The sequence below is a fragment of the Olea europaea genome, unplaced genomic scaffold (assembly GCF_002742605.1).
Source record: "Olea europaea var. sylvestris unplaced genomic scaffold, O_europaea_v1 scaffold723, whole genome shotgun sequence".
Classification (NCBI taxonomy): Eukaryota; Viridiplantae; Streptophyta; class Magnoliopsida; order Lamiales; family Oleaceae; genus Olea; species Olea europaea.
In genome coordinates this window covers 171,850-194,581 of record NW_019265634.1, presented here as the reverse complement: position 1 = coordinate 194,581, position 22,732 = coordinate 171,850, and the positions used below count along the sequence as shown (strand labels likewise).

General features: G+C 36.9%; 1 protein-coding gene across 1 annotated transcript; it reads right to left on the bottom strand.

Moving 5' to 3' along the window:
• Nucleotides 1-5,186: 5,186 nt before the first annotated feature.
• On the bottom strand, nucleotides 5,187-11,389 carry LOC111390885 (regulation of nuclear pre-mRNA domain-containing protein 2-like). Its single transcript, XM_023016014.1, has 7 exons — nucleotides 11,285-11,389; nucleotides 8,212-8,459; nucleotides 7,851-8,003; nucleotides 7,478-7,634; nucleotides 7,066-7,208; nucleotides 6,917-6,952; nucleotides 5,187-6,116 (listed from the first exon to the last, which is right to left on the bottom strand). The coding sequence occupies exons 1-7, from the start codon at nucleotides 11,358-11,360 to the stop codon at nucleotides 5,187-5,189; spliced, it is 1,743 nt and encodes a 580-aa protein (XP_022871782.1). The 5' UTR covers nucleotides 11,361-11,389.
• Between the last annotated feature and the right edge of the window lie 11,343 nt (nucleotides 11,390-22,732).

The following is a 22,732-nucleotide window of genomic DNA, read 5'->3' as shown; positions in this document are numbered from 1 at the left end:
GTGGGTTACTTTAACGCTTAATATTTCATTCAATTTTAAATGGTTTTCGATAAATAAATATATCACGTTAATCATCTCGCGGAGTAGAACGTGAATATGCTAGGTCCCGTATTATTTAAAAGGTGGGTCCCACTGAAATTTGGGCTCAAAGTTGACCCATTAAACCATTTTTTTCAACAGAAAGATGGGTTTACTAACTTGGATTGGCTAAGGCTTTTAAGAGGACAACACTAATAGGAAGAAGGAAGTGAAAATGGAAACTTGTATTTCTTAAATTCAAGATTTTACACACTTTTTGGCTTGTTACAAAATGGAGGGCACTACCCCTTTATATAGTGATTACAAGAAGATTCTAGTCCACACATTTTCTAGAGACACCTAGACCACATATCAAGATATTTTCCTAAAATTCTCTAGATATTCTTTATAAAACTACATATCTTACTTAGATATTTATATAGATTTTTCTAGTAGATATTTATATAGATTTTTCTAAATAATGCTTCTAGAAATGCTATGCATGTTGGGCCTTTTAATTGATTTGGGCTTATAAGCAAAATCCTTAAGCCCATATTATTTAGTCCAAAAATCAAGTTTACTTCTCAACATCCCCCCTTAAACTTGATTTTGCTACTCCAAGTAGAGTTCTTAACTTGCGGAACACATCATGCTTGAGTAGCTTAGTGAGAATGTCGGCGATCTGCTCCTGGGAGGTTACATATTTAAGCTGCACTTCTTTCTTTGCAATGCTTTTTCTTATGAAGTGATATCTTGTATCAATATGCTTGCTTCTATCATGGAATACTGGGTTCTTTGCCAATGCCAATGCCGATTTGTGATCAACATGGATTTCGATTGGCTCTTCTTGTGATACTCCAAGCGTCTTCAACAAGTTTCTAAGCCAAATCGCATGGCAGACACTTGATGTAGCTGCAACATATTCAACTTCACATGTAGATAGTGCTACGATCGATTGCTTCTTTGAGCTCCAAGTGAAAGCTGTGTCGCCCAAGTAAAACACGTACCCAGTCGTACTCTTTCTATCATCACTATCTCCGCCCCAATCGCTGTCACTATATCCAACAAGTTTGAACTTATTAGATGATGAATAGACTAAGCCATAATCAAGCGTACCTTTGATGTAGCGAAGAATTCTCTTTGCAGTTTTCATATGAGTCATGGTAGGTGTCTCCATATAGCGACTAATGAGCCCAACTCCAAAAAGGATATCTGGTTTTGTGCACGTCAAATATCTTAGACTTCCAACAAGACTCTTAAAAAGTGTTGGATTTACTTTTTCACCTTCATCATTCTTCGACAACTTGATTCCGCATTCGACGGGGGTGCATACGGGCTTACAATCCTCCATATTGAATTTTTTTAGAATTTCTTTTGCATATTCCTCTTGTGAGATGAAAATGCAGTCCTCCATTTGCTTTATCTCTATCCCAAGATAGTAGGCCATGTGGCCGATATCCGTCATCTCAAATTCTTGAGCCATGACCTTCTTAAACTCAGTGATCATACTTTGATTATTTCCTGTAAATATAAGATCATCTACATACAAACAAACAAGCAAAATATCTCCTTTCTCATTTACCTTTGTATAAAGGGCATACTAGTGAGGGCATTTTGTGAAGTTATTTTCTAGAAAATACTTGTCAATTCTACTATTCCATGCCCTTGGAGCCTGTTTCAACCCATATAAAGCCTTTTTTAGTTTCAAGACTTTACCTTCATGTCCTTTTACTTTATAACCCATTGGTTGCTCCACATAGATTTCTTCTTGGAGATAACCATTTAGAAAAGCTGATTTCACGTCCATTTGAAATATCTTACACTTATTTTGGCTGCAAGAGAGATAATTAATCTTATGGTTTCTAAACGAGCAACAGGAGCAAATACCTCTTCATAATCAATTCCCGACCGTTGGTTGTAACCTTTGGCAACCAATCTTGCTTTGTATCTTTCTACGTCTCCTTTAGTGTTCTTCTTTTCCTTGTACACCCACTTAACTCCGATCGCTCTCTTTCCTTTGGGAAGAGTTGTCAGCTCCCATGTGTCATTTTTCTCTATAGCCTTAATCTCTTCATCCATAGCATCTCTCCATCTTTTATTTTGCACCGTGTCTTCATATCCTATTGGTTCACAATCGACAAAAAGACAAAACAGTGTGAGATCATTTTGATTTTCGGTTACCTCATATAGCTCTTGTAGGCTCCTCATCCGTGGTGTCCTTTCGCTTGAACTTTCTCCTTGTGAAGATGATGGAGAAGCATTTCCATGAGTAGGTGATAGAGGTGGACTGATAATCTCTTGCTGCTCTCCATTCTTTTGTTCTTCTTCATAAAAGAATGGTAAGAAGTCATAGTCTTTTTCTTGGTCACCCCAATCCCAAGCTCCTTCTTCATCAAACTCGACATCTTTACTTATGGTGATCTTCTCATTGCTTGGATTATACAACTTGTAGCCTTTAGAGCGAGAGTCATAGCCGATGAAGACATACCTTTCACTTTTGTCATCTAACTTGGACCGTTTTTTATCTGGTACATGAGCATATGCAATGCTCCCAAATACTCGTAAGTGAGAGATGCTGGGCTTTCTTCCACTCCATGCTTCTTGTGGTGTCTTATTCCACACACTTCTAGAAGGTGATCGGTTAGACAGATACACGGCGCAATTAACAGTTTCAGCCCAAAGTTCTTTGGGCAATCTCTTACTTTTGAGTATGCAGCGGGTCATGTTAAGAATGGATCTATTCTTTCTTTCTGCTACTCCATTTTGTTGTGGAGAGTATGGAACCGTCACTGGACGACGAATTCCATTCTCCTCACAATATTTCTCAAACTTTTTGGAGGTGAACTCTCTTCCTCTATCCGATCTCAAGGCTTTTATACTATATCTGCTTTCTTTTTCAACAAGAGCTTTAAACTTCTTAAAAGTTTCAAAAACTTCAAATTTTTGTTTAAGAAAATAGACCCAAGTCTTTCTACTAAAATCATCAGTAAAAAGAACAAAATAATTGCTCTTACCGAGAGAGCTTGGGTTAATTGGCCCACAAACATCGGAGTGTACAAGTTCTAACGGCTTCTTAGCTCTTGTAGATGCTTCTTTTGAAAAACTTTTTCTCGAATGCTTTCCAAGTAAGCATCCTTTACATAATTGATCCGCGTGATTTATTGGAGGCAAACCTTTCACCATTTTCTTCTTACTTAACAACTTTAAGCCTCCAAAATTAAGATGCTCAAATCTCAAGTGCCAAAGTCAAGATGAATCTTTAAAACAAGCTTTTAAGCATTTAGCGACATCATTTTGAATGCTTAACGCAAACATTCTATTTCTTGTCATAGGGACTTTGACAATCAAAATTTCTCTTTGATCTCTTATTGAAAGACTATGATCCTTCAAATGAATATCATAGCCCTTCTCTAAGAGTTGTCCCAAACTTAAAATATTGTTCTTCATATTGGGCACATAATAGACATTTGAGATAAACTGATGCGTACCATTTTTTAAACGGATCAAGATTTTACCTTTTCCTTTCACTGGGATTTTGGATTCATCTCCAAAGGTAATGTTACCGCTTACTGATTCATCAAGCTCCACAAAGATGTTTTTTCTTCCACACATATGGTTGCTTGCTCCTGTATCCAAATACCAAGTATTCTTTTCTCTGTTCTCTTCACCTTTGTAAGCGAATAGTAGTGCAGGATCTACTTCACTTTCCCAGCAAGCGTAATTGGCTTTCTCCTCAACTTGGTTAGTAATATTTCTACATTCTGAAGCATAATGACCAAATTTTTGACAATTGTAACATTTAATTTGAGATTTGTCATACCTTGGTCCTTCATTTTTCCTCGTACCTTTTTCTCTTCCGCGACCTCTAGTAGAAAATGAACTTTGTCTTCTTTCCTCCTTGTAGAATGCAATTCTTCCTCGATCTTGGCCTCGTCCTCTTCCTCTTTGGCTTCTTCTACTATTGAACCTTCCTTCACCCTCGTTCAAAGTGAGCTTTGTTTGAAGAGCTTGCTCTAATGGCTCTTCTTTCACTTTCTTCCTTAGTCTTTCCTCATGGGCTTGTAAAGATCCCATGAGTTGATCGACACTCATACTATCTAGATCTTTAGATTCCTCAATGGCTACAACTATGTAGTCAAATTTAGAATCTAAAGACCTAAGTATCTTCTCAATTACTCAAGTGTCGTTCAACTTTTCTCCATTCCTTTTTAATTGATTCACAATAGCTAATACTCTAGAGAAGTAATCAGAAATTGATTCCGATTCTTTCATATGTAAAGCTTCAAACTCACCTCGAAGTGTTTGAAGTCGAACCTATTTCACCTTCTCAACTCCTTTGTGGGAGTTTTGCAAGATCTCCCATGCTTCCTTGCTTGTAGTAGCACAAGCTACTTTCTCGAACATGCCTTCATCTAAGGCTTGATAGATGAGGGTGAGCACCTTCTTGTCCTTCTTCCTTGCATCCTTCAAACTATCCTTTTGTGCTTGGGATAGAGCAACCTCGTCTTGTGGCTCCGTGTAGCCTTTCTCTACGATCTCCCATGCATCTTGCGACCCGAGCAATGCTTTCATCCTTATACTCCAATTGTCGTAGTTATCCTTATTGAGTTGGGGGACTTGAAAAGGAATCATCCCACTTGCCATTTCTCACAAGAACCTTGGGGCTCTAATACCAGTTTGTTGGAGGAAAGATGGGTTTACTAACTTGGATTGGCTAAGGCTTTTAAGAGGACAACACTAATAGGAAGAAGGAAGTGAAAAAGAAAACTTGTATTTCTTAAATTCAAGACTTTACACACTTTTTGGTTTGTTACAAAATGGAGGGCACTACCCCTTTATATAGTGTTTACAAGAATATTCTAGTCCACACATTTTTTAGAGACACCTAGACCACATATCAAGATATTTTCCTAGAATTCTCTAGATATTCTTTATAAAACTACATATCTTACTTAGATATTTATATAGATTTTTCTAGTAGATATTTATATAGATTTTTCTAGATAATGCTTCTAGAAATGCTATGCATGTTGGGCCTTTTAATTGATTTGGGTCTATAAGCAAAATCCTTAAACCCATATTATTTAGTCCAAAAATCAAGTTTACTACTCAACAGGTGGCTGATGACCCATCAGTAGTGGTTTCTGTGGAGTCATCCCCTGCGGTTGCTAGGCAAAAGGCACCGTTGGGCTCAGCATGTAAAATGGAAGTGGGGGCGGGAGTGGTGGTTCGGGTGCGGTTAGGGATGGAGGTGAAGGTGGAGGTGGAGGTGGAAGTGGAGGTGGAGGAGGCCTGGGCGGCAGCTGTAGAAAATTACCATAGTCATACGAGGCCACAATACCACCCGGTGGCTGCAGATACCGCTGAGACGGTGGCTTTGGAAGTGATTGGCACAAATATGGAGAGTAGGAAATTTGACCTTTGATTGATGGCCGGGGCACCATATGGGATTGAAATGGGTTGTTTTGAGGAGGATTAGGTTGTTGTGCCGGCATTGAAACATTCTGATCAGAAACGGGTTTCAACATTGGAGTATTGGAAACAGATGAGAAAGAAGTCAAGGGTGATGAAGACTTCACAAGACCAGCATTTTTTGCTTCTTCAGCTGCATATTCTGAAAGGATAGAGGTGAAAATATACTGGGACAACCTCGAAGTGGCCAGCTTATCCGTAAGCTCAGCCGCAACAACAGCGGCAGCTTTTTCCGTTCTTTGTGCTGGTTTTGTATTGGTATCTGCTGATGCTATAAATTCTTTTGAGTCTGTAATATGGTCTTCATTCAGATGCTTCCGCATATTCGCAGCCATTGGAGTGTTGAAGACCGATGAGAAAGGAGTTGAAGGTGATGAAGACTTCACAAGCCCAGCATTTTTTGCCTCTTCACCTGCAAACGCAGAAAGGACAGAGGTCAAAATATACTGGGACGAGCTCGAAGCAGCTAGCTTATCTGCAAGCTTTGCTGCAGTAGCTTTTTCTGTTTTCTGGGCTGGATTTGTATTGGTGTCTGCCGATGCCATTGATGCTTTTGAGTCTGTAATATGGTCTTCATTCAGACGCTTCAGCATATTTGCAGCTTCTTCTGCCTGTACTTGTGCTACCTGAAAATTGATTAGACGCATAGATATTAGCATTATTTAAATCCGATCCAGTAATTCATTCTTGATACCAAATTATGATTAAGCTAACCTCAGTTTGGCAAAAATTTTAAATTATTTATATGGGTCAAATTTCCTTTTTAACCACTCATTCCAATGCGAGGAGTATTATTCGCTTATCCATAACTCATTTCTCTATAATTATAAATAAAATTGTTTGTAAAAAAAATTCCAAACGGATGCTAAATTCCAGACCAAGATTCCTATGAAGTTTCAAAGGGGAAAAAATCTACAACTAAGACATGAAGTAGATAAAATTTCTAGATTTGTTAAAGATTTAATAATGCGAAGAATAGAACCAGCCATGGAGGTATTTGGTCCATGAAAAAAAATTCCTACGAATATAAACTAGGAGACAGGATTGTCATACAAAGATTTTTTCGTTTTCTTGAAGAGTGAACATCAACAGCAACCATACGATACGATAGACGGCCTCAATTCTCCTGAGATATCACCATGCTAGGTGATGGTTCCACTAAACTGCCAGTTGCACATTGATCGTATTGGCATATTATCATTAATCTCAATCATCTAATAAGCGATATCTCTTCCTTGTTAAGTGATACGTTACTTTTGCTTCCATAAGGATAAATGAATTCATTTTCCCATGAAATCTGATCAAAATTAAGATGCACCATTTTTGAGCAGCCAACTACTTTCAAGAAAGAAAAGGAGAACATAATGAAGGCAGGTTGCATCATGGAATAGTTTAAATATGCAAGTGCAGTAATCGATGGACAAACCTGCATTTGCATACGAACATTCTCCAGCTCAGATTTCTGAAAAATATACAAGTAATTAACCACAAAAATAACCGCACACCACCCAAGGTCGTCAAATTTTGCAAATATGGAAAGAAATAAGCAATTCTTGTAAATGTATGATATTGTACCTGTTCGTAAAGTGCATCTTGTAACTGTGATATAAGGATAACTCTACTAGCTTCGACAACTTTAAGTTTCTCAATGCACTGAATCAAAACAAGTTCTTCCTTCTCTAGTTCTTTGACTATGGTCTTCCGCGTTGAATCCTTGGCTACAGAAGGAAGAAGCAAATACTTGTTAACAAAAATCAGAAGAAGACTGCTGAAGAAAGAATATTTGGCTAGGCTTAAAACATACTTCTTAAGCTTTTTATTTTTTTTGACTTTTTGGCTTAGCCAAAACATGTTCATATACTCTTTAATACGACTTAAAGGTCAAAGCTTTCTTTAAGGGCTTTTTTGGTAGCATTGCCCATTCAATAACTACGAACCATTTCCAGCCTACACAGAAATGATATTTTTTTTCGAATTACCGGCCTACCTTTTGTTAAGGAGACTTTGACATCTTCTCCTATCTTACTCACACGTTGGACGGCGGACTTGCACTTATTGATCTCTTCATTTTCAATGGGATGTTCGCTGACCACCGAGTTAAAAGCTGACACAATTTTTTCTTCTGTGCTGCCAATGGTCAATTTCTGGTTCAAATGCAAATGCGTACAGAATAAGAACCAAAAAAATGTTAGTAAAGGACAGATATATTACATGATTAAATCTTAGCACTGCATATAGCATTAATGACATGTTTGGTTGGAAGGATTGGTACACGACAGTACTCAAGAAGAAAAAAGTAGTATCTTGTTCACTATATTATCTAATACTGTGCACACCATACATGAGCAATTAACCCCTACCGTTTTGATTGATCTTGAGTCACCCTCTATTATGATAGAACGAGAACGTTTCTTCCCAAAATCCAACGATGAAGGCAATTCTTCTCCAAGCATTGCATCTTTTAGGCTCTCAGCATAGGATCCAAAAATTTTCCTTTCTTCCCATCTATTGACCTAATGATAAGATTATCATATTAGTCAAGCCACTCCAACCTACCAATTTGGTGCCCACCTATAGTTGTTGAAATCTATAATTCTAACATGGGACAAAATATGATGTAATAATCCGGATTAGAACAGTTTAATAAACGCCCTTCCAAACAATCTATGAAATAAATGATTGTCAAGAATTATAGAAGACAAGGACAAGGAAATTTCTTACCAATCTTGAGACAGCCTTCTTTCCACGATCATCCCCATGCTTCACAACATCCTTGAGTGCCGAAGGAAGAACATTCCAAAATTTGGAGACAAATTCATTTCCGTTCTCCATACTGTTCTTCAGGATATCATGCGCAAGGTACAGAAGATGCACCTTCTTCACCATCTCTGAACTATGGAATTGTTTGTCCCACGTCGCAACAACTTGCTTTGCTTTACTACGGTGAAAAATGCACCATTGCGACAAAGCTGCAAAGAAAGAAAAGGTAAAAGTATGTATAGAAAAGATTGACAAGCATAAGGTAGCAAAAAAATGTAATTATTTAGGGAAGTGCTATATGTACATAATTATCTATATAATGGTATCCATAATTACACGTGGCACTGCATCCAACCTTTAATTCAAGTCTCACACTTGCACGTCAACAACCGGATGATTGCCACATCACATTATGGATATCATTATGCGCAATAATTATGTACAAGTAGAATTTTTCAATTATTTAATGCAGTTAAGACTAGTCAGAAGTGGCAGAGAATGTTTGGTTGTGCTTAAAAGTAGGTCAAACTTACTTTCAGTTATTCATTTTGCCAAACAAAATTTTCAATGTTTCTTTATATTAGCGAAACTTTGCTAACTTTTAACCACAGCTGGACATGCTCTACCTATAGATGCCATAACATACTATAACTAGTGCAATCTCGGATTTTTCCTTTTTGACGTAGCGGAAATATTATAGGGAAGATGAACAATCACAAATTGAGAAAATTCTCAAGGAAGATTTTATTGAATTCCAGAACTATTGCCTCTAAGGGCTTACAACTGATTAAATAGTAGAAACCTAGGAAAATCCGAAAAATAAAATAAAATAAAATAAAGATATTTTTTCCCAAAAATGGAAAATATAAGATAATTACTAAGATGGAAAATACTTATCTTCAGGATCATCCTCCAACAAACGGAATTTAAATAAGAATTTCATGGAAAGAGATATTGCAAAAATGAAAATTACCATAAATAGCAAAGACGATTAAACGAGGGCCTAAACGATGGATTTTGCCCGAAATTGGCCTTGGCTCGGCTCCAATCAAATTAGACTAGTGATTTGCCAAAAACGAGCAAACCCAAAGTCATCATGAAATCATTTACCCCTTTTGCCAACTTTTGCCTTGTGATGATCCTATTTTGCCATAAACTCTAATCTCTTATGCACTTCATCACTTTTCCATTTCAGAATGAAGTAAATCTGTGGAGAAATCGTTGTGCTCAATCAAAGTCTCGTCAAATTTGTGGGCAAAAATAAATCTTAAACCAAGATGATCTTAGGGTAGTAGAAGCCATAAAGAAGGAAAAAGTAGACAAAGTAGCATAATATGTTTTTCTACTTAAACTAGTCACCAAATTAAGGCATACAAATTAGAAATATATTTTGCAAAATCTCAAATGAAATACGTGATAACATTCATTTACAATAAGTGGAGAAGAATTATTAGACTTGTATTAATATCTTCATCAACGAGAAGTTGGCGTTTTAGTAAATAGAAATCTTATTCTGGTTCCAAGTTGAAGTCTAAACTGTTCTAGGAATGCTTATGCTCACAAAAAAGTAAAATCTAATTGTGATCTAAACTTATGAATGAACAAGTATTGAAGAATCATAACTCACAGGAACCATATAAGTACATCGTAAGATAACACAAAAGACGGAAGAACACGTGTAATTAATTAGGCAATAAACCATTAATCATTTTTAATTTTTCCATCATTACATTAATAGCAGAGAAATGCTCAGCAACCGAGCTCGGGAAATCAAATAATAGATCAAGAGATATTATTAACACTACATGAAAGAATACGTGTAACATGGTAGGTAAGAAACCATTATTCACAGTTAATCTTATCCATGCTAAACTCCCAAAATGGAATAAGTTATTAAAAAAAAAAGAAGAAGAAGAAGAAGACGACTTTCCATTTTAAGCCTTCTCATCATAAAAACATATAAAAGAAAAACCGAAATGATCTTATGGTAGTAGAAGCCACAAAGAAGGAAAAAATAGACAAAGTAGCATAGTAAGTTTTTCTACTTAAGCTAGTCGCCAAATTAAGGCATATAAAGTAGAAATATATTTTGCAAAATCTCAAACGAAATACGTGATAACATTCGTTTACAATAAGTGAGAAGAATTATTAGACTTGCATTAGAAAATCTTCATCAACAAGAAATTGGTGTTTTCGTAAAGAGAAATCTTATTCTGGTTCCAAGTTGAAGTCTAAACATACTGAATCTAGGAATGCTTATGCTCGCGAAAAAGTAAAATCTAATCGTGATCTAAACTTATGAATGAACAAGTATGGAAGAATCATAACTCACAGGAACCACGTAAGTATATCCTAACATAATTTGAAAGGCAGAAGAACACGTGTAATTAGGTAGGTAATAAATCATTAATCATTTTTCTTTTTACATCATTCCATTAATAGCAGAGAAACGTTCGGCAACTGAACTTGAGAAATCAAATAATAGATCCAAAGATATTATTAACACTATACATGAAAGAACACGTGTAACATGGTAGGTAGGTAAGAAACCGTTATTCACAGTTAATCTTATCCATGCTAAACTCCCAAAATGGAATAAGTTATTAAAAAAAAAAGGAAGGAAAGAAAGAAGACTTTCCATTTTAAGCCCTTTCCTTATAAAAAAAAACATATAAAAGAAAAACCCTATTTTCATCTAATTAAAAAAACCATCAACCAAAAACCAAATTACATCAAGGAAGATCCATGGATATATTTAAGATGAAAAATTCCCTGCTTTTTGTTTAATTTTAATAATTATATCGTAGCATAAAACTCAATTTATCAAATTCTATAGACATGCACAAAATCTATCAACTAATTAATTCACTTGAATAGCCAACAGCTGAACACATAAAAAATTGATATGTGAAGACCTTTTTTCTTTTTCTCAAGAAAAACATAAAGAAATTATGAGCGTGTCTATAATTTTCAGTTGAAAACCAGAACAAAATCATCATAAATAGAAAAATAAATAATTGAGGGATATTTATACTTTCAATAAACTGATGCGTGTTTATAAGCTTTGAGAGCTTGTCTGCAAGTATCTCTTCATTGAACACACTATTCATCCCACCTCTCTGAATGCCCCCTTCTCCTCCACTATTCCACTACACAAACATAGATATATAAGCAACACAAGACATATAAATCTATTTCATTCAAGAGGAAACCCTAGTTACCTGGGAAAAATGAAAAAGAAAAATGATTAAATCTTTAAATAGAAAGGATTATATCTTTAACCAATTAAGACAAACCGACTCCAAAAAGTCACACAATTGATTAAATGCAGAGGAGTAGGAATAAAAGTGCAAAAAATTGTTAAATTGGGTTAAAAAAAAAAAAAAAAGGCAAAAAAATTGACAGAACACTGAGGATATAAATTTGATTTACCTGATAAATTTATGAGAAAATAGTGAGGGCCACTTCCAAAACCCTAGAGAAGCTTTATAAAATGAGGGAAATAATGAGAAAATAGGTGTGTTCTACGAGAGAGGTTAATGAGGAATTGAGTTCATTTAAGTGTGTTGCGAGTGAAAATTTGAAGTGGGGGATGTAAGCAAATCTTGTATTCTTGTATTTATCTCTAGACACGTGTATTTTCTAGTTATTATTACAGATTGGAATTCGTTGTCTTCACCATACTGATTTCTGAGATCTGATTGTAATATCTTTGCAATTTTCTACCTATCATTTTTGCAACATAGGCAGCTACTGCCAACTGGCAGCAGCTCCCAAACATGCTGGCAGCACCACCACAAAGCTGCCGATTCTGGGTAGCAGTTCCGGACGCTGCAAAGTTGCAGTCTCATTCAACCCATTGATCAGATGTCTTCATCGTCAATCTTTTTTTCTCAAAATCAAATAATTTTGTATTTTCACTAATGTCGTTTAGGATCTCGTTCTTAATTGGTCCTAAACTTTCATCCGACCTTAATGTGGTATATTATTCACATAAGTTCACTATAATACCATCTAATACTATTCATTATAATTTTATAACAAATTTTTTATATGGTTCACACACCCAAAATAACCTAAAATTACACCAATTTATGGTCCAATTTAGGATTTATAAAATCTAACTGAAAAATACAAAAAAAAAATAAAAAAATAACAAAGTCCAATTTCTTTATTTTGTTTGTTCCATAAAATTAGTACTCCAGCTAATTAAATTTCAATTAATTTGTTCACCAAAAATGTCACTTTTCAAGAAAGGAAGCAAGAGCCTGCTAAGTTGTTAGACGCTTCATGGCTGAGAAAAAGATGGTTGCACCATATTACTAGAATTCATGCTTTTAATAGACAATATTGTTGATATTCATGTGTTACTTCGTATCACTGTGTACAAAATTATCAATGACGATGATAAGTGCAGTCATTGTAGGAAAAGAAAAAAATATTACAATGTAAACGAGGGGTAAGAAATTAACAGGGTCTAATAATGGCTTTAAAATATATAGAACTTTCTGCTACAAAGAGGATCCCTTTGCAATATACTAATCAATGAGCTATACCTCCAGTCGCATTGTAAACTAATGGTCTTAGATTCATGAAAAATATGCTGGTCATTCTCATAACATTGTTCTCATATTGCCTGCCTTTTTTGCATCATGGAAAGTCCAAATCGGTATCGAAGTCCATACAGCTTAGAAAAACAGGCACACAATTGTCTTAAACCTTTGCCAAAGTTGCTTTTTTACTTCCTTTCAAATGTAGCACAAATGGTGCCTAAAATTTTCAGTAGTCACATCTAAACAACAAAAATTACCAACAGAAACAGAATAACAATGTTAAAATTACCATGCCACGAAACAATTAAATATGAGTCAGAAAATTAACCTACAAATGTAAAACAAGTTATGAAATGCAGGACAATATATATTCATGTTTGCTCACGGTGAAAAATTATGAAACCTCTCTGAGTAACCATATCTCTAGATATCATTATCAGCAAATTTAATATTTTACATGGTTTGAAAAGCAATAGAAAATTGTACTCTTCCATTGAGTGATCAAAAATTACAAAAACTTTATAACAGAAAGAAATTTCATTAGACAAACAACAATGGGAAGTGGCGAAAGGGAGCCTGAACTAGCCCTAAAGATGGATAAATAGGAAATCATAGCCAGCGCTACCATTTGAAAAAAGACCGTACTAATAAGTTTCTCACTGTAATTGACAAAGGTTACCCTACAGCATTCCAGTTGCCTGAAATGGGGCAAGAAGAAGCAAAGTAGGTGTTGCATGCAGTTGTTGCGGTACTGGTCATGTTTGTGACGCCGGGTAGGATAGTAATTATCCTATTGGCTTGTTGTAGCAGATAATTTTCAAGAAAGAAATGAAAGAAAAATGCCCAAAATCCAAAGAAAATACTCTGAAATCAACTCAATATTATTAATAATGTAGAATGACAAAAATTAACCCACAAGCTAGGTTAAATAGCTGCAAAATACGAAATTGTAGAAAAATTACCAAAAATGGCAAAATTCCGAAATTACACTAGAATAAAATATTAAGTAAAAGAAGTAGGTTGCCAAAAATTTGGCTCAATTCGAGTTTTCTAACACATGGAAAAAGGGAACGAAATATTATCATAAATAGCAAAAAATAACTAAAAATTGAATTTTGGAAAGGAAAACAATGGATTTTGAGCTCGAAATTGATGCTCAATGAGGATAGCTAGGTGGCCATGACGTGTGCGCCGAAGAGAGCTTTCCAAATTTAGGTCATAATAGTGATTTTGATAACCGTAACCAAAGTTATGGTCAAATTACCAGAAACGTCAAATTCTCCCAATTAAGGAAATAATTGCGATTCGCTTCCCATCTTTGCGCCGATCCACTATCTCATGGTATCTCAGCGCCATCATTGTGTTATCTAATAAATCAACATCATCGACTCGAATTCTCTTGCATTAGTTTGCTGATGGGATAATGTCGATGGCTGATGACCCATCATTAGTGGTTTCTGTGGAGTCATCAGCGGCGGTTGTTGGGCAAAATGCACCATTGGGATCAGCATGTAAAATGGATATGGGGGGTGGGGTGGGGTGGGGTGGGGTTAGGGATGGAGGTGGAGGTGGAGGTGGAGGTGGCCCGGGCAGCAGCGGCACAAAACTACCATAATCATATGAAGCCACAATACCACCCGGTGGCTGCTGATACTGCTGAGATGGTGGCTTGGGAAGTGATTGACACAGATATATGGAGTAGGAAATTTCACCTTTGATTGATGGCCGGGGTACCATATGGGATTGAAATGGATTGTGTTTGAGGAGGATTAGGTTGTTGTACTGGTATCAAAACAATTTGATTAGAAACGGGTCTTGACATTGGAGTATTGAAAACAGATGAGAAAGAAGTCAAGGGTGATGAAGACTTCACAAGACCAGCATTTTTTGCTTCTTCAGCTGCATACGCTGTAAGGATAGAGGTCAAAATATACTGGGACGAGCTCGAAGCGGTCAGCTTATATGCAAGCTCAGCCGCAATAACAGCGACAGCTTTTTCCGTTCTTTGTGCTAGTTTTGTATTGGTATCTGCTTGTTGCAGAAGCTCTCTTCAAAGATCTTCAAATCGATAATTTTTGGGCTCAGTCCAACGTGCATTTCTCTACCAACAACCAATCCAATCGGCTCCAAACCACAACCAATATAATTCACCTCAGTTGCTATTCAATTTTACCCATGTAGGACAAGAAAAAGCGATGATTTGTGGCCACAAAAGCTAGGAGAAGACACCACAAAAGTATGCTATAAAGGAACCACCAATTACACAAAGTAAACAAGCGTTTTCAACACTTCTAGAGGTTATTTTTCACACATCAAAGGGGGCCGCTGGGATTCCACTTTTTCTTACACAAAACCTCACAAATCATACAAGAAAGTGGCTAGTATTTTATCCTTATATATACTCTAAGGTTAGGCTTTTAGTTGGACCTTTAAGGGACTTAAATGGGCCAAGATTTAAGCCATTCAAGAGGGAATACAATTGGGCCAGGTGTAGCTCATGAACTTGGTTTGGTTTTTGGACTTATTTTATTCACCGACCTATGCCTATGAAATAATATTAAATCACGTTAACATCATAGCCCAGGATATATTGGGTATAAAAAACCCAACACTACTGATTCTATAAATGCTTTTGAGCCTGTAATGTGGTTTTCATTCAGATGCTCCTGCATATTCGCAGCCATTGGAGTGTTAAAGACAGATGAGAAAGAAGTCTAGGGTGATGAAGACTTCACAAGCCCAGCATTTTTTCCCTCTTCAGCGCAGAAAGGACAGAACTCAAAATATACTTGGACGATCTTGAAGCAGCTAGCTTATCTGCAAGCTCTGCTGAAATAGCTGCGGCAGCTTTTTCCGTTTTCTGGGCCGGATTTGTACTGGTGTCGGCCGATGCCATCGATGCTTTTGAGTATGTAATATGTTCTTCATTCAGATGCTTCCATATATTTGCGGCTTCTTCTGCCAGTGCTGGTGCTACTGAAAATTGATTAGAGACATAGATATTAGCGTTACTTAAATCTGATCCAGTAATTCACTCTTGATACCAAATTATGATTAAACTAACCTCCATTTGGAAAAATTATAAATTATTTATAAATGGTAAAATCTCATTTTTAACCACTTATTCCAATGCGAGGAGTATTATTTGCTTATTCACCACTCATTTCTCTCTAATTATAAATAAAATTGTTTGTTAAAAATTCCCAAATGGATGCTAAATTCCAGACGAAGATTCCCTATAAAGTTTCAAAGGGGAAAAAAATCTACAACAAAGACACACAGTAGTAAAAATTTCTGGATTTGTTAAGGATTTAATAATGCAAAGAATAGCACCAGCCATAGCTGTGTTTGGTACAGGAAAAAAAAATTCCTACAAATATAAACTAGGTGACAGAATTGTCATACAAATATTTTTTCGTTCTCTAGAAGAGTTAACATCAATGGCAACCATATGATATGATAGACAGCCTCAATTTTCCTGAGATATCACAATGCTAGATGATGGTTCCACTACACTGCCAGTTGCACATTGATCGTATTGGCATATTATCATTAATCTCAAAATGGTGTATTAGCAATATCTCTTCCTTGTGAAGTGATACGTTACTTCTGTTTCCATAAGGATAAATCCCCTGAAATCTGATCGAAATTAAGATGAACAACTTTTGAGCAGCCAACTACTTTCAAGAAAGAAAAAGGGAACATAACGAAGGCAGGTTGCATAATGGAATAGACATATATTACTTTCAAAATGCAAGTGCAGTAATTGATGGACAAACCTGCATTTGCGAACGAACATTCGCCAGCTCAGATTTTTAAAAAATATACAAGTAACCACAAAAATAATTGTGCATCAGCCAAGGTCGTCAAATTTTGCAAATATAGAAAGAAGCAAGCTGTTAGGCAATTTGTTGTCAAACGACCTCCTTGGGCGATGATGTAACCTCGGTTGTTTATTATCAATCGGCCTCGGCCATATGATTGATTAGTACATCGACACAATTATCGAGACAACACAATCCACTTGTTTATGGACCGTTCGAAGCAACCTATTTTAAATAGTGTTGCTCACGGTTCTCGCTCCATTCCTTGGAAGGCTATATTATTATTGTTGAAGCCCACTTAATTGAGTCGAGCCTTGTTTTTGGTCCACCACTTAACCCTAACCTAACTTACCTATTTGGACATTTTACTTGGCATATAATCCCTCCCTTGCTCTCAGCCTCCATAGTGTGTGCCAATTCCCTTTCTCTTTGTGAGACTTCCTCTCGGCCTCTCCCTCTACCACACTGTGACCTTTGTGGTTAACCTTTGTGGGCACATTATTGGACTTCTCCTTCTCCAATTGGTAGCAACTGGAGTGGGCGGCGGCAAGTGGTGGTGTTGGAGTTGTCTCAACCGTAGTAGTGTCGATGTTTTGGTAAACTAAGCCTGGTTTTGCACGTGGCGGAGGTGAAAATCAACCGAACAATTGGTATCAGAGCTTCAAGGTGAAAGTTTTCGCTCGTGAAATCTACCAGAAATCGTCCAGAAAATCGGTAGAAACGCAACAGAAATTAGATCGAAGAAGCTGTACAAAAATTGTTAAAATCAGTCTCCGTTTTTCGCATTTTCTGATTAATCCAAAAGGAGTTTGGAGAAACGGAGACCATTGGTGTGACATGCAGGAGGAGGCGAATCTTGCAGGCCGGTGCATGTCAGTCGACGGCGGCGTGTGTGGTGGCGAGTGAGGACCACGCGCAGAGGGAAGAAACGGCGCATGCGGGCGCGTGAAGGATTCTCTGGCGATGGTCCCTTCAGGTAGTTTGTTCCTTATATTATTTCTGACGTTTTTTGTGTTGAAAGTTTTCTGTTTCAGGGTACGCAGAAGAATCTGGACAGCGTTGTTCTTCGGGCGTTCGGGACTCGATCGTGATTTTTTGGGTTGCTGCAGTTTCCAAAGACTTTAGGACGAATAGTGGTAGTCCTAAAGTGATAAATTTGCAACTCTCATAATTTAGGGACTCTGATAGGTCCGCTCTGGTATATTGACTTAACTTAGTTTAAATTTCAACATTAGCAGATCATCGTGTGGGGTGATCGTTAGGATTGGGAATTGTCGTTGCTTGACAACCATTGCTTATGCTAGAACATTTAGAAATTATTTGCTCTATTTTTTGAAGTGTTGAGTTTTGATCGCAAGTTGGTAGTTGATTTTGTGTTTTACCTGTCATATAGTCACTGTGTGAGGCTTGTTGCGTGAAAATTCGAACTTTTGTTTACATACCTTCGTGTTGCATTGATTTTCCTGTTGGAACACCTGGACTTGACCCGTTCGAACATTTCCTTGATCTAAGATCGTGAATCTTACGAAACCCTGAGAATCTAGAATGGTGTATATTGCGGTCGTATGATAACTTTGTGTGACCTATCTGTGCTTTTGGTTGTTCTAGTTTTTTTAAAAAATGTCTTCACGCTTTGAAGTTGGAATTTTTAATGGGAAAGGGGATTTTTCAATTTGGCAACAAAAGATGAAGGGTATTTTGGTCCAACAAAAAGTTTCAAAAGCCATAGATGACAAATTTCCTGCAAATTTAATAGAAGTACAAAAAGAAGAGTATGATGAACTTGCATACACTTCAATTATTTTACACCTGTCTGATACTGTTTTGAGAAAAGTAGAAAAACTGGATTCTACAAAACAATTTTGGGAAAAGTTGAAGGACTTATATTTGCTTAAGTCAACTTCTAATAAATTGTACTTGCTTGAATGATTTTTGAGCTTTAAAATGGATCCTTCAAATGATCTTGATGATAATCTGGATGTCTTTAACAAATTAGTTCAAGACATCGTTAACTGTGATAAAGAGGTATTTGAAACGTATAAGGCTATTATCCTGCTTAATTCCATGCCTGATTCATATAGGGAAGTTAAGAATGCAATTAAGTATGGTAGGGACACCTTAACACCCGAGATTGTCATAGACTCATTTAGGAGTAAGGAGATGGAGATTCAAGTTGAAAAAGAGGATAACAGGAGTGGCGAGTTATATATGATGCGGAGTAGAATGATGTTTAAGCAGATGAATTTGGGTAGAACTCAAGACGGTAGTGATTTGAGTAGTGACTCGAGTGATGAGGGTAGTAAGAAGAAGGGCAAGGGACGCGACAAGTCTAGTGGTAGAAGGTATTACAGTTGTGGTAAGTCTGGACACTTTATTAGGGACTGTCCCAAGACGAAAGATAAGCTGAAAGGAAAGATGAGAGGTGAGACGAATTTGGTTGAGGGGTCGAGTTATGACCCCAGTGAGGTTTATTAAGTGTAAACCTAGTCACTACATATGCATCTGTGTGTGATCCTTTCTGCATGTGTGTGATTGTCTAAATTTTGTTGCATGATTATCTGCTACATTTCAATGTGTTTGATATGTGCATTTGCATGAATTTGAGACATTAGGATTACTTGGTGTAATTGCTTGCATGCATAGTAGGTTAGGATGCATTAGCAGTGCGTTGTGTGTCTTTTGGTGAGGTGGAGTATAGATGCCTAGAGGTACATGGTGGTTTGTACCGGGGATGTGGAGTGTGACATTTGGATCATGAGTGGAGATGTGATCAAATGTCTAGGATCCTTTATCTGGAAAGAGACCCTAATCAGGTGGAATGTGAGAAAGTCACTTTTATCACTTCTGTTAGGTGGAGACTCATTATCCACGTAGGTTGGGAGAAGTGATGTGGAGATAGAGGATTATCCCGTGGATTTAGGATCTATTGTGACTTACCAGTTAGACATGAGTTGAGTGATCTGCCTAGTGAGCGTGGTGGGCGATGAGAGGAGATATGCGTTCTCGAGGTGTGAACAACACGGAATGGGATAGGATAAGTGTGGTAAGATCTTTTCTTAGGGTCATTTATGCATGTGTTGTATATGTGGTTGACCATGGTTTGATTGACTTGGTGTTAATTTATGGTTCTATGTGAACGTGTTTCTGAAAAGATCTGTGTGTGTTATCCTATAGTATATCGTCATCGCATGTGTATTTGCTCTTGATTGTTTACTGTTAAATATTTGCTTCTACTTGGGTGTTTTTTTACCTTAACCTCAGTGAGTACATGGAGCAGGTATGGTATGTGTTTCAAGTTGGAAACACGAGGTAAGGTCTGTGATCTAATTTTATTGGCTACCTTGATTATGCAAGTGTTAACTGTGTGTTTTGATTGCTTGCAGATTTATTGGGCATCAAGGTGGAGATTTGTTGGGTTTTTGATACTCAATAAATCCCGAGCTATGATGTTAACATGGGTTAATATTATTTCATAGGCATAGGCCGATGAATGAAATAAGTCCAATAACCAAGTCCATGAGCTACACCCGACCTAATTGTATTCCTTATCGATGGCTTGAATCTTGACCCGTTTATCCCTTTATTGGCCCAACTTAAAGCCTAACCCTAGAATATATATTTGGCTATAACCCTAGCCACTTTCATATGATGATTGTGTGATTTTGAGAGAAGAAATAGTGAATCCTAGTTGCCCCCTTTTGTGTGAGAAAAAGGTGTCCAGAACACTTGTATAACGTGTACAATTGGTGGTTCTTTCATAGTATACCTTTGTGGTGTCTTCTCCTAGCCTTTGTGGCCATAAATAATCATCCTTTCTTGTCCTACGTGGGTAAGATTGCATAGCAATCAAGGTGAATCAATTGGTTGGAGTTTGGAACCGATTGAACTGGTTGTTGGTTGAGAAAGGTGCGTTGGACTGAGCCTGGAAAACCACCGTTTGAAGATCCTTTTGAGAGAACTTCCGCAATTCTTGTAAATGTATGATATTGTACCTGTTCGTAAAGTGCATCTTGTAACAGTGATACAAGGATAACTCTACTAGCTTCGACAACTTTATGTTTCTCAATGCACTGAATCAAAACAAGTCCTTCCTTCTCTAGTTCTTTGACTAAGGTCTTCCGCGTTGAATCCTTGGTTACAGAAGAAGCAAACTCTTGTTAACAAAAATAGAAGAAGATTGCTGAAGAAAGGATATTTGGCTGGCTTAAAACATATCTCTTAAGTTTTTTCTCTCCTTTTTTTTTTTTTTTGACATTTTTACTCTTAACTAAAACATGTTCATATACTCTTTAATACGACTTAAAAAGTCAAGGTTTTCTTTAATGGCATTTTTGGTATCATTGCCCATTCAATAACTAGGAACCAATTCTAGCCTACACAGAAATGGTAATTTTTTTCAAATTACCAGTCTACCTTTTGTTAAGGAGACGTTGACATCTTTCCTATCTAATTCACACGTTGGACGGCAAACTTACGCTTATTCTTTTCTTCTTTTTCAATGGGATGTTTGCTGACCACGAATTTAAAAGCTAAAACAATTTTTTTCTTCTGTGCTGTCATCGGTCAATTTCGGGCTTCAAATGCAAATACGTGCAGAATAAGAACCAAAAATGTTAGTAAAGGACAGATATATTGCAGGATTAAATCTTAGCACTGTATATAGCATTAATGACATGTTTGGTTTGAATGATTAGCACACAATGGTACTCAAGAAGAAAAGAAAGTAATATCTTGTTTACTATATTATCTAATACCTTGCACCAAACATGCACAATTAACCCTACCATTTTGATAGATCTTGAGTCACCCTCTAGAACGTTTCTTCCCAAAATCCAATGATGAAAGCAATTCTTCTCCAAGCATTGCATCTTTTAGGCTCTGAGTACAGGATCTAAAAATTTTCCTTACCATCTATTGACCTAATGATAAAATTATCATATTAGTCAAGCCAGTCCAACCAACCTGTTACAACAATCTATCAGTACAAAATCACAGAAAATGAACAAGAAAGATTACAAGAAAAGAGGCAGAAAATTAAATCCTCCAGTCATTCACAGAGAACTCAAGCCACACGACATCAAGATGAAGTTCCTTTCATGAATAGGGCTCAGACTCAAGAAAATACAGGATTGTACCCTTCTGTATGACCCACACCGATCGCCCCAAACCCTAAGGTTTTCCTTTATCAGTTAAAGGAAACCACAAGGGGTAAAATCACACACCAAACTCTCCAATACACACAGTATTAAGGAACACAAAGATGGAATCACACAGAAACCAGATCCAATCAGAGATTGGACTCTCACGAAGAAGACGAAGAAGAGAGAATGGAATACTCTGGAACCTCAGCCGCAGCTGGAGAGAAAGAAAAATGACGGTCCAAGTGAATTAGGGCAAAAGGGGCCAAGTATATATATACCACAAGATCCACCATTAGATCAAGTTCAATCCAACAGTCAAGAGGCACCCATTTAACTGAAAAAAGGCGTGTTTGGCTGCATTAAAATATGCCACGCCAAAACACGTTTTTATCTACCATTTGGGCCGGGGCGGATCGGGTCATTTTATTGGGCAAGAGCCTAAATTGATAAAAAACAGTTATTGGGCTTTAGCCCATTTGTCATCACAGCCCAGAAAAAGGTCATTGGTCATCACAGCCCAACAACCTCCACCTTGATGCCAATGGGATTTCTGAGCACTTGCAGCCCTCCTATTGACACCAAGTTGTACCTGCATTTAAAGGATTAACCTCTATCAATATTCAATAGTGCCAAACATGATTTAAACTTAGAAAGAGGCAATACTTTTGTCCCCATGTCTGATGGATTGTACTGTGTAGGAATTTTTTCAAGAAGAACACATTCATTTGAGACAACATCTCTAATAAAATGTAACTTTACATCTATGTGTTTGGTTCTTTCATGAAAAAACAGGATTCTTACACAAGTGTATTGCACTTTGGCTATCTGAATAAACAATTACAGGTTCATTTAACATCCTAATTTCAGATAATAGTCCCTTAAGCCACAAAGCTTCCTTCACAGCTTCTGTGGCAGCTACATACTCAGCCTCTGTGGTTGATAAAGCAACTATAGGCTGTAATTG